Here is a 12,389-nt window from a genome sequence, read left to right as displayed (position 1 = left end):
AGTTTCTCTCTAGAAGTGATAACACAGGACATTGATATGCAGAAAGGCCAATGTTTATATTTATCGCTAGGGTAACCAAGGCCATTCTCAAGCCGGTGGAAAAAGGCCACAACTGCAGGGAGGCGCAGGCAGGGCAGGTGAACCCAAACTGACCAACAGAGTACTCCATCCCGTATATATCATACTTGCTATAAAACTGAGAGATCGTGAGGGTCTCACCCTCTTCTGCAGTGGCTGACATCCAGTGAGAACTTTGTTGCTTCTGATCCCAGAGCCAGGCGTTCCTGAGGTCAGCTTCTTCCTAGCTGTGGAGCCATTCTCTTGTGTTTGCTCTACAGCATTTGTGATGATGTAGAGTCATTGAGGGGTGGAGGCACGATCTCATATATTTGTATAAATTTTATTACCTACTATTATTTACATCATCATTATTATATTATTATTGTGTCCTTAAAGCTGTAGTTTTAGTTTCCAACCTGCAAGTCTTTTCCCTCATTTTCCTTTCCCTTGGGATGGAGAAAAGGGAACTGGGATCCAACTGCACTGTTTTAGCTGCCAAAATTAGCCTGGTCAGGGCAAAACTGTGACAAATATTTAGACACTTTTCATTCTTTAAACACACTTCCACATCCTGGAAGTGATACCTTCATTAATAATAGGAATGCATCATAGATATTAATTATATTAATATATAAAATGATATTAATGGGACTTTCAGGAAAGCTGGGGAGGGGCACTTTATCAGGGGTTGCAGTGGTAGGACAAGGGGTAATGGTTTCAAGCTGAAATAGGGAAAATGTAGATTAGATATTGGGAAGAAACTTACTAGTATGAGGGTGGTGAGGCACTGGCACAGGTTGTCCAGAGAAATTTTGGACGTCTCATCCCTGGAGGTGTTCAAGGCCAGGTTGAATGAGGCTTTGAGGAACCTGATCCAGTGTGAGGTGTCTCTCCCCGAGGCCCGGGGGATGGAACTGGATGATCTTTAAGGTCCTTTCTAGCCCAAACCATTCTGTGATTCTATAAGAAAGGAAGGGCTACTTGCTGCTGCTCGCTGTTGTGGCCACAGATCTACTGCTGCTTTGTCAAACTACTCCAGGGCCATTAGTCAGAAATGGGGCTGAAGCAGAAGCTGGATGGGATTCCTTTGGGTCAGCTGTGGTAGTGGTTTGATTCTTAAACTGACCTGGTGCCCTCAGGACTGTGTTTCTGGAGGCATCATCTCTGTGCCTGGGCACAGTGCATCAGGTAGAGGGTTTGCCGCCAGGCATAATGCTCTGTTCCTTGGGCAGCATCACCTCTTTACTCCAGTCCTCCATGGCCAGCAAACACCGAATGCTGTCCCTGTGCGTGACTAGTACGTCTGAATGCAAACTACTCACTGCCTTGCAATCTAAAATTAAAACAAAGCTTTCAAATGAAACAGATCCTTGCTCAGCCTTAGGAACAGGAGTGTGCCGCTTTCTTCCATTCTCCTCTTCCATGCAGTCTCTGCATGAAGGCTGACAGGCTGCCATCAGATGGTTTTCCTTTCTATTGCATGTGTCTATAAGGAAAAACGCGTGTACAGAAGCATTTTCCATTGTCCCTGTCCCTGCTGTAACACAGCAAAATTTAATACGCTGCAAAGTTAAACGTTCCACGTTTTGACTGTGTCCAGCATTAATGCAATCACTCACTCACCCTCAAGAGTTCACAGCCCCTTGTAGCAAGCACCTTTCAGCAAGAGGGAGGAGGGCTGATGGACCATACAGGCAGCTGCATGGGACTGTAACTGCTGCAGCAGGACCAGGACTGGCCAGCACAGCTGGAGATGCCAGAGACCTGGTATCAGCCTGCTGCAGAAAGAGGGGCTGGGGGTGGCGCAGGAGAGCGAAGGGGAAAGGGTTTGCTGTTAAGAACAGGTGGTAGCATCTGTGTGCAGAAAGAACAGTGGCTTGTCTCAGCTCGAACAAGTCATGAACTGCTTTGTGGTGACTTGGATGATGGAACTGTTGCTGCTCTCCCCCGACCCTGACCCTCCCTTATGTTTTCCCATCATTCATATGGCTTTTGGACTCAAACAGCAGCAACTGCCATGCTTTTCTTTGCAAGCTTGCAGTCGCTGCATTCCCAGATTTGCTGGCTCACCAGTAGCTATGGTGGAACGAGAGGAGCTGCTCAGGTCTCCAGTCTCTGCCATTTCTGGCAATACAAAGGAGTCTCTCCCTCCAACACCACAGGGGTTGCTGACAGGAACAGCAAACGCTTCCAAAGACGGAAGCTGTGATGTTGCTGCCTGAGGAGGATGATGTCCTCACCTGGCATCTGCCCTGGTTCCAGAGGGCTAAGACTAACCCTGTCACTGCCCCTAACTGGCAGAGCAGGATCTTTGCAAACCTGACAGCCTTTCCAATAGTAAAAGATGACAAACATTAATTACAATAAGGTGACATTTTTATTATTTATACAATAAAGAGACTTTTTAATGTTATTCAAAACACTTTTTTAAATACTGAAAAAGTTGGGTACACCAAAGCCGAAAAATGGCTCTGCTATACACTGCACAGCATCGGTTTAGTCCCTGTATTCCTTTTATGTACAGAAGCATCTGCAAAATGCATTCTAAACACAATATGCACCCTACGGAGAAGTGTCATACATGAAATAAAACGGGAAGGATACAACCTGCGTGTGCAAATTAACTGACAATATCATTGATTGCACTCAATCAATAGATTTAAAATATAGTTTTGAAGTACCTTTTTGCACATAAAATGAAGCAGCTTTCAAGTTCAGTAAGTCTTTATACTGCAAAAAACATTAAGTACATTCACAATCTATGTTAATAAAGTAGTAAATATTTCTTCATTCAGCTTTATTTACATTAATACTGTAATTCAACTGAAAAGTACAGTTAGTCATTTGTAATATAGCAATCTTTTAACACATACAAAAAAGACCATTTTCTGTATATAATTTAAGCTCAAAATCACGATTATCTCAAAATATTAATTACAATACAGCCATCTCCATCATAATTGAACGTGTCTTTATAAAATGGTAAAATTTTTAATAAAGGAAGCTGTTGGTTCTGAACTGGATACAGTACTCACAGGTAGAAAACGGAACCAATGAGAGCTCTGCTGGGGTCAGGACAAAGCCACGCGTGCCAGCAGAGAGCGAAGGCCCCCAGGGACAGAGCGGAAACCTCTTGTGCTGCAGGGCTGGGGCTGGGCTGGGGGCTGCACAAAACACCTTACAAGGGCTGTGGAAATTCCTGGGCAATGCAATGATGGTATTCACCTCCCAAATATTTACTGGGAGTGACAAAAGTTAGTTTTTCTTTTTCTTTTTTTTTTTCAAGAGGAACTCTTTCAAAAAAACTGGTTGACAAATGCTGCCTGTTGGCATTTGCTTTTCCCTGGCTGGAGGCACAGGCAGCCCTGCCTGGCCCTTGGGGCACCGTTGCTCTGCTGCGTGCGTGGTTGGTGCCTGCGAGCACACACCCAAGCCAGGAGTGTCCAAAGCAAACCCAACCCACCGGCGGATTCATATCTTATCCAAACCACTGGCCTGAAAGTTGTATCATCATGGTGTGTCCTGCTCACGCTGGCAAGACAGACAAGTGAAATGAATCCTTATCTCTGCTTGCCTGGAAAGGACATCATACCTCTTTGTGCGCTTGCTTAAAATGACATTCTTGAGGGCAGAATGCAAGGGGCAGAGTAGGGAGCGGGGGCACAACAGCCTGTGGGCAGGGAGCACAAACCTCAGATAATCCTTTATTCTCACCTGGCAATCCTATATGTAAAATCCCACCAGTTAAAAATACTGCTCCGGTAGGTCCGCAGCCCACACCGGAGGAGGAGCCTCCCCTGCGCCTGTTGACGGGTTTTGGCAAATGGATCCTGGTGTCCAATCCTGTTTCTGTTCACAGGGCTGGCCCGGCTGTGTGAGCAAGGGCAGCCCTGTGGCTAGAGCCCCAGCTGCTGGAGAGCTTGGCTGCTGTGGAGATGCTGGCCATCGCAGACCCCAGGCCCCTTTTCCAGGTAGCGGCTAGTTGCCTGGGAATAAATCCATGAATACGCAGTCAGCCTAGGGTGAGCCCTGGCTCTTCCCTTGAGGCCAGATCCTGCTCATCAGCAGACTGAAATGTATGGGGTTTCATCTAAAACTGCCTTTGCATTCCTGTTGCACATCTCTATCAGATATCCACAGAGACACACACATCTGTATATTGGCATTTTTGGGATTGCCCATGGTAATGAAATGCTACATTACAAGCTAGAGAGGTTTAACCAAGGAACGTCTTTACATTCCAGGCGCTTACTAGCAACAGCAAACCACTCTCCTGACCACTTCAGCCTGTAACTTTGAGTAGGGTTTTTGGCTTGTGAAGATTTGTGGTGTTCTGTAACATCGGTGAGTTCCACTTTCCAGGTGTTCCTGTAGGAGCTAAAAAAAAAGCTTGTACAGCAATGTTTCCAAGGTCTTTTCATTCCTCTCCAGAGAAAGGCCACCCTAGCAAAGCCTCAGCAGTCTTTCAGGCTGAGTGTTCCCAATGAACCCTGGGGAATGGTTGCATTTGCTGTCCTGCAGGCTCATGGCACGCAGCTGTAGGGACTTACCCATTGGCTGGGCTCTGGCTCTCATGCACACGCAGCCTTGTCCTGCCCAGGTACCTGTGCTGAGACACTAGCTTGGTCTGGCCATCCCCAGCTGGCACACCCTGGCCTCACCTCAGGAGCTAACAGAGTGCCGTGAAACACGGATGCAGACACGAACATGTTAAAAATTCTCTTGGAAAACATAAAAACAAATTTGAAGATATTAAATGATCGCTATTGCAAACAACCGCCTTTGCAAGGTCATCATTTATCAACACCCAGATACAAACTGCAAGCTGACAATGGGAAAATCATGAAGGTGGGAGAGCCCTGCTGGCTTCATGGGGTCTGGTCTTCACTTTGTTCTCAAAATAAGAAAAGCAGTTTGGAAGCTTTTTTTCCTTTGCCTCCTCTACCCCCTCTGTTCCCCTTAAGAGCTGTCTTGTAACAAAACTGCAGAAAACCAAACCAGTTCCTACCATTGTGGGTTTCCAGCACATGGCACACTTGCTGGAGGTCTGAGGGGCACCACGGGAGCGGGAGCTCTGGCACCGGCTGCTGAGCTCCTTGAAACTTGTTGCAAAATGAGGTAAAGGGAATTACCTCGCAGGCTTTCTTTTTAATCTAGCCCTTCCCTGAGGATTGTTCGTTAAGGAAGTGTTTATTGCATGGAAAAACCTAACAAAGCTGAACTGCGCATTCCCAGCGAGGAGAATTATAGGTGTGGGAAGGTGCGCTACGGCACCGCAGCAGAAACCTGGCGGGGAGAGCTGCTGCCTGCACACTGGGCTTCCTGCGGGACAGCTAACAGCCCGTTTCAGCCAGCATTAACGTTGCCATCAGCGGCTTTAGAAAGATGCTGAGTTTGGGAGATTGTGTGGACAGTGTGGGAGAACACGCAGGGTAGCTGGGAATGCTGAACATAAAGGAAACAATCTGTGCTTTGAGACTGCTTGCCTGGATAAAAATTCATTCACACACATAAAGGGAACCCTCACATGGAACTCACCTCAGGGTGGGCAGTAACCCACCTCCAGCACTTGCCATATAATCACAGTTAGTAAATAAAATAAAATATCATCATTACGTGCTAACCATGCACGTAACGTGGTGTGTGACCTGCAAACCGGGTTGTACGTGATTGTGCCTGCGAGGTTCCAGGAGACCTCTCAGGAAAGGCAAAAGGTGCAAGTTATTTTGAAGGACAAATGTAAAAATCATAAATAGTCCATTAAAATACTTTTAATTGCTCATAACACTAGTGGGAGCTAAACATTCTTTCAGCCAATTTGAATTAAATAATACAAAAAAGAAAATATTTGGTATTTTCTGGTGCAATGGGGGTTGATGTTAAAGCTGCACTGCTGTGTGTTTCAGCTGGGAGTACCCCAAGCTGCTTTCTAGGGATGGTGGGTGTTTGGGCTCAGTTAAGGACTGAAATGTGATGCCCCACTGCACTGACTTAGTTTTATTGTGATTTCCTTTACATTAAAACTATTAATTAAAGCACTCAATAATCTTAAAATGCAGTTCTGCACACAGCCCTGGCTGATCATGCCACTGTGCTTTAGATCTAATAAACTCAGTGGGAAGAAAACCTAGCACAAAGTATGGATTAGCAAGCACTAAAGCGCACTTGCTTTTTGCAGCTTACCAGTTTTCTCCTGTAAGTTGATACCTTGGTTCTAGGTGCTAAGTCAGAGCCCTCCTCATCTGTCCTACACCTGCAACTCCCTACCACATTTTTGGTGCTATGTATGTGTGTGTTTAATGCGTTTCTGGAGCCTGTCCTGTCGTTGGGGTTGCCGGGAGCCAGGGGGTGCATCGTGTGCTATACAGACCCCAGACAGCGTTACAGCAGGACTCAAGGCTCCCGTAGTCCTTTGCTGCATTTTCTGCTGGAAGCAGACCCCCAGGAAGGATTTGGGAGCTGGAGAGCTGTGCTGCCAGGCAATGCCCAGGGGTGGGAACCACAGGCAGGCCGGTAGAGGCTTTGTAGCCACGTGTGTTCAAGGTCACAGAGTGATTTTCTGCATGAAAAAAACATAGGCAGCTCCACGGAGGAATTTAGGTGCATAAATGTCTATTAACGGACCTAATTCCTATTTAGTATAATTAACTAAAAGCTATGTAGGTGTCTACACTTTTTTGAACGTGATGTTGAATAAATCCTTATTTCTTTTTTTAAAGGGCAATGAGGACTTAAGAATAGAAATGTTGACCTCTAATATGCCATAAATGTTGAAAAAGTTTTACATGGGCTTTGCCACAGCCCGCGTGATTTGATGGGATGTTATGAAATTACATCCATGCCATGGAAGCCTGAAAGCTGAAAAAACTGAGGAAATAATGATCCAAACCCAAATCATGTGAATTCAACAAGGTTTTTCAGCTTGGTACGAAGAAGATTTTAATTTACTGAAAAATATTATTTATTTAAATTTATGTTCCTAATATCATCAAATCAAATTGTAAATTTTAGGATTAGCATCAGTGACAGCTCATGGTGGCACCTGGTGATCTGTAGCCACTCCAGTAGTACAGAAGCTCTTCCAGTAGGAATGCTTGCATGGATAAAGTAAAAATCCATGTTAAATGGGAACCTGCTTGGAAATTATGTTTCATTAATGTTTATACTAATAAACTTAACAATTCCTATTGTTTGAGGAGAAAATTAGAGAGATGCAAACAAACAGAGCACAGGGGGTTTCCATGCAAATGTACTAGTGTCACTTCCTTCATAGCAACACTGAGGTTAGTTCCTCCTGTACTAATCTGCAATTTAATTTTTATGTATGGGATACTTCATCTCTCCTTTCCTGTGTGCGCTGGTGGTCTTCATTATACCACCATCTCCCAAAACCCACACCCAAACTGACTGCTACACATCTGGCGCTCTCAGCAGATTCCTCTTTCATGACTTTTTCTGGTTTGCCTTGCCCTTGGTGCAAAGCCCCCGCCCCAGCCAGCTGCCTGTGCCACAACTCCCAGTGCTGGCGTGTTCCAGCGGTGTCAGGGACACTAGGGCTAACGGGAGTGCTGGCAGCCCCTTCTGTAGCTCAGGCCTGCTGCTTACTGCACCCAGGACCACAGCAGAACTCCTCAGAGTGTGTTTATACCTCTGTGAGAGGAACGCTAAGTCCCTAGATCAGAGAGGGCTTTATACACAATGGCAGCATTTTCCATTGCAGTTTAGTTTCATTTGAAGCACAATTACCTCAGCCAGCATGTGCTTGATGGGAAGAGAAGTTTCAGACTCTCTAGAGGCTCTTGCAAGTGGAGAAGATGTTCCCAGAGCTAAGCTCCTCGCTGGCTTGGGTTTCACAAGGTGCTCTTAATCCAGCTGGAAAAGGTGCGAGTGAGCCTGGCCGTCCTGGAGCAGGTTCTGGCTCTCCCTACTGTCCATTGCCATTGGTACCATTCAGTTCAATGGAAACAGATCCCCTGAAGAAGTCTTTTGGGAGGTTTTCCCATGTTTTTCTGCCTTGCTGTCAGTTATAAACACGATGGACCCCTGAACCACTGCACCGCCAGCAGCTTTGCAAAATACTGTGCTGTCAGTGTTGGGAACAGCACTGGGTCTTTTACCCAAAAGGCTTTCAAACTTAAATAGGAAAGCTTTTCCCAGGTTTGTTTGGTGTCATGCGCTGCTCCCCCTGTGATGCATCATTTCTTACGTTCAATCTGCTCCCAATCATTTTACAGAGACTGTTACTCAAATAACAGATGATACAAAGGTTAAAGCCTCACTGACAGTGAATCTAGTGAGCAGGGGCTAGCACAGTCCGGACCAGAATGAAAATGCAGAACAGTGTCCACCTGGGGGATGTGGAATGTAATTAAAGGGCTTTTAATTTCAAATTAAAAAGTTAAATAATAAAATTAGCAGCAACAAAAGAAGTTTTACTGCCACCCATCACAACCTCTTCGTTAATGAACCATACCTGTCTAAACTCACTGTTAGTCCACTTAGTGTGTTCACATGGAATCAACTGAAAGTGTCAAACAGAAGGAGGTTAACCATTTTCCATGTAGGTTAGTTATACCTACGTCCCAGAGTTGACAGTATGATTTATTAAGTATCTCACCCTGTATAGTGACATTTTTTACTAATTAATATGGAGCCAGCTATACACACTGCATATGTACAGGTATTTTCATAAGGCATATAATATCTTTGCATTGAAAATAAATGAACATTATTAAATTTAATTTAATATATACTTTCTTTGAGGTGTTTATGAAAATATTTTTTCTCTATATTTTTGTATGTGACATGATAGAAATATTTCATGGGAAGTACAGGTTAATATATTTTATCTTTATAAAGGCATATACAACTTTGAGGCAGTGTTTCTGATGGACAGCAGAATTCCTAAAGGATTTGTATGTGCTTCTGTGTTTTGAACTCATATGAAATTGACTTTAAGAAGTAACTTGATTAAAAAAACGCACCAATGCACAGCCAGAGGCTGACAATTAAAACTAATACATAGCCACATGAACAATATATTTATATAGTTAATATATTTTTTTTCCAAGATGATTGGTACTAACATATAGTATTATACATTTGGCACTACTGTTTGCCATTGGTCCAGCAATTGGCAAAAATTTGTTTCCTATGTATAAATCTGTTTGAACATTAGATCTGGCTAGACATATTTACTATTTATAAAAAAATATCTAGACAGTAAGCTCACGTTGAATAACTAGGTCTACTGTATTCTGGAAACTCTTCAGTAGTAATACGGCTTTCTCATGTTCCATATGTACAAAACTGTGTCCGTTTGCCTGCAAAAGAAAAGCAAGAAGAAGAGAAATCAAATGAGATTCTGTTTTGTGTCTTCATTTTGGAGGCGCAAAGGGACAGATGAAAAACAAGGGTAAAATAAATAATAATCACACAATGATTTCCTGCAAACAGGCGTTTCTATGACTGAGTGAACATATTTCTCTCTCCCACCATCGGAGAGATGCTGCACCCTCCTGCTTGGAGTAAGGGCTGGAGTAGATGTACTCTGAGGCTCATTTCCAACTGAAATTATACTGTGACTCTAGGACATTCAACATCTTTTCTGAAGGAATGATAGCTCTGGGATGTAAGAGTTTTGGACGCTGTGAAGCTCAAGGAAAGTTACTGCTGCCAAAGGCACTGCTGACCAAACAGGCAGGCTCAGATGCAGACTTTCTGCATATACAAAGAAGGAAAGATCTATTGAATAGTGTTCTGCTTTAGTGTGAATTACGACTTTGTGTGACTCCTCTGTTACAGCACTACTTAGAACAGTCATATTTTAAACAACGTTACCAACAGTTCCCGAGTGTGATCACTCAGGCCAAAGCAGCCAGCCCAGGAAGACAATCAGGCACAAACACAGACAGCACTCCCTGCAGGTGCCTGCCGTACGCTCTTCCATGGAAGCCACAGAACTGCTCCCTGGGTGCCAGCTCCATCCTCAGCCTCACCTGGCCCCACAGCAGGGCTGGTAAATGCTCAGCTGGCCCAAAGCTCCCCGTCTCTCCCCAGGAGTACCAGCAGAAACCTCCCCTGCCCTTTACCCATGGAGCCTGCTGCTAAGGCACAGTGAGAGCACGGCCAGAAACGTGCAGATGTACAGCTGGGACTGGTGTAATGCAGCATCTACGGAGGCTGCCAGGGGTGGGACAGTAATCAAGAAACAGGCTACAGGGCTGTCCACAGTACAATCTGGTCTCTTGAGCTTAGAGCAATTCTACAAATACACTGCACTTTAACAAAACCCCAAAATAATATGTATACACACACACACAATCTAACATTTACAAATAGGCTAGTGAAGCCTTCATGCTTTGGTTATTAAACCACTGCTGCTGTGAAATTACAGCCTCATAGAAGAGCTACCAGACATCTATTGCACGTATCCAGACCATTATACATTGATATCACCTCGGCCACAACAAAACCATCCTACACCACATTATGTACCGACAACAGAATCCAAGAGTCACCCCTCCTCAGCAGCTGGCCGGGCAGAGGTATTGGACAGGCAGTGCCAAGGGGCTGCCCGAGCCCTACTGGGTGCTCGTAGCTCCCAGCTCACCTCTGCCTACTGCCCGTTGGCTCCTCGCAGAAGTTCAGACCTTCCCCCGGGCTTTCAGGAAGGACACCCCACATGTATTAAATGATGCCCAGACCAGAAGGATAACTGAAATAAGTTCGTGCTGTGGACATCTCTGCAGGAACAGGCAGCCCATGAGCATGGTGCTGTTTCACGGCACTGGAAGGTTTCTGCACAGAATGGCAATGGGCTGGTACAGGCAGAATCCAAGTAGTAGTGAAAAGTAGTTCACTTTTATTCAGCTTAATACAATAAAACATTTGCTCTGAGAAACATTTGTTATATGCCAAAATCAGGCTGCCATTTGTCATTCTGTTTGCGAGCAGCTTGGACTCTGAGGTAATTCAGAGGGAAACAGGAGAAGTTTCAGTTTATTTACCACACAGCTCATTGGATCTGTGTTGCTCATTTGTGATAATAAATAATAAAATAACTTGAAAGTGCATCTCAGAGCAGGCCAGCTCTGCCCACTTCCCTTGCCATTCTCTACCTGCACAGTAAGCGTACAGCAAAATTCTGCGCAGTTCAGCTCTTGCTAGCACAGAAACTTCTTTTCTACAAGAAAGGTTTCCTGCTGAAAGATGGCTGTAGGAGACATACATCCAAAAATACCTAACCAGGCCACATCCACAGGGATTTGTCATTTAACATATAAATAAATGATAATCAGAATCAACTCCTTTCACTCCTGCTGTGGTCTCACTTTCTCCACAAAATATGGTATGAAAACATGCTGTGAAGCAAATTCCTCTATGTAAACGTTTAAGAAGTTACCCCCTAGAGCCCTGGTCTGATGGTATCTTCCTGTGTATCACCTCGAGTAAACTGACCTCACAGCATGGGAGCACAAAAGGTGCACGGAGATCGAGATCCTCCAGTCACAGTGACACTACGGTTGCCCAACATGACAACACCTCAAGGGCCACCAGCAATAGTGGGGGCAATGTGCCAGACACAACAGGGAGAGCATGAAGCACAAAGATGCAGCTGACAGAAAAAAGTGATCATGGGGTAGAGAGAGTGAGGATGGAGTGGGCTAAGACTAAGGAAATGCAGGAAGGCGGTTCCTCCCTCGGAGTCTCAGCAGAAACTGGTGTTACAAGCAGTGCATGTGAGGAAGGCAAGTGCCGCAGACAGGTATGGATGCCAAAGAAGAGAGATTGTGGGTGAAGGGGAACTTCTGTCTACAAAGTAACTGGTATTACAGAGCCCTAGCCTTTTGTAGGGTCCCATGAGATAAATGCAAACAGAGGTGATGGCAATAGTGGGTGGAAAATGGGGGTGAAGGTGATGTGATGCCAGTGAGTATCAATAATTTCAAGTTCTTACTCCCTACGGAACTGTATACTTTTAGGTAAAGACATAGCTTATACTTGAGAAGTAAAATATCCTTCATCACAGTTGTGGTTTTGTCTCTGTTAATTCCTTTGTGAGATCAATAACTGCCCTTTCACTTGCCACAGTGTAAATCAACACCTGGTAACAGGCATTATGCATGGGTAGAGGTAATTGCAAATATAAGAAAATGTTCTTGCCAGAGAATTTGAAATGATGTACTGGCAGTGACAAATAAGAAAATCTGCTGAGATTGATCTACAATCCTATGAGAAGGACTGGGAGTGCAAAGTCAAACAAACTTCATCAGCATAAATGATGAATAAATTAGTAGAGTGACATTTTCTACCCAAAGCAAATGCAG

The 12,389-nt window shown here is 44.6% G+C and overlaps 1 protein-coding gene across 2 annotated transcripts in view; it reads right to left on the bottom strand.

Annotated features, from left to right (window-relative positions):
* Positions 1–7,716: 7,716 nt before the first annotated feature.
* LRRC7 (leucine rich repeat containing 7) overlaps positions 7,717–12,389 on the bottom strand; it is a 173,941-nt gene continuing 169,268 nt past the window's right edge. The window contains exon 25 of one of the 2 annotated variants that reach the window (XM_069861981.1): positions 7,717–9,383. In XM_069861981.1, the coding sequence (XP_069718082.1) occupies positions 9,276–9,383 (108 nt within the window). In that variant the 3' untranslated portion in view covers positions 7,717–9,275. The remainder of the gene's footprint in view (positions 9,384–12,389) is intronic. The other variant, XM_069861983.1, reaches the window with a different exon arrangement.

Source organism: Phaenicophaeus curvirostris, chromosome 8 (genome assembly GCF_032191515.1).
Source record: "Phaenicophaeus curvirostris isolate KB17595 chromosome 8, BPBGC_Pcur_1.0, whole genome shotgun sequence".
Classification (NCBI taxonomy): domain Eukaryota; kingdom Metazoa; phylum Chordata; class Aves; order Cuculiformes; family Cuculidae; genus Phaenicophaeus; species Phaenicophaeus curvirostris.
Note: the sequence above shows the minus strand (reverse complement) of the source record. Positions and strands in the feature narration are given on the sequence as shown.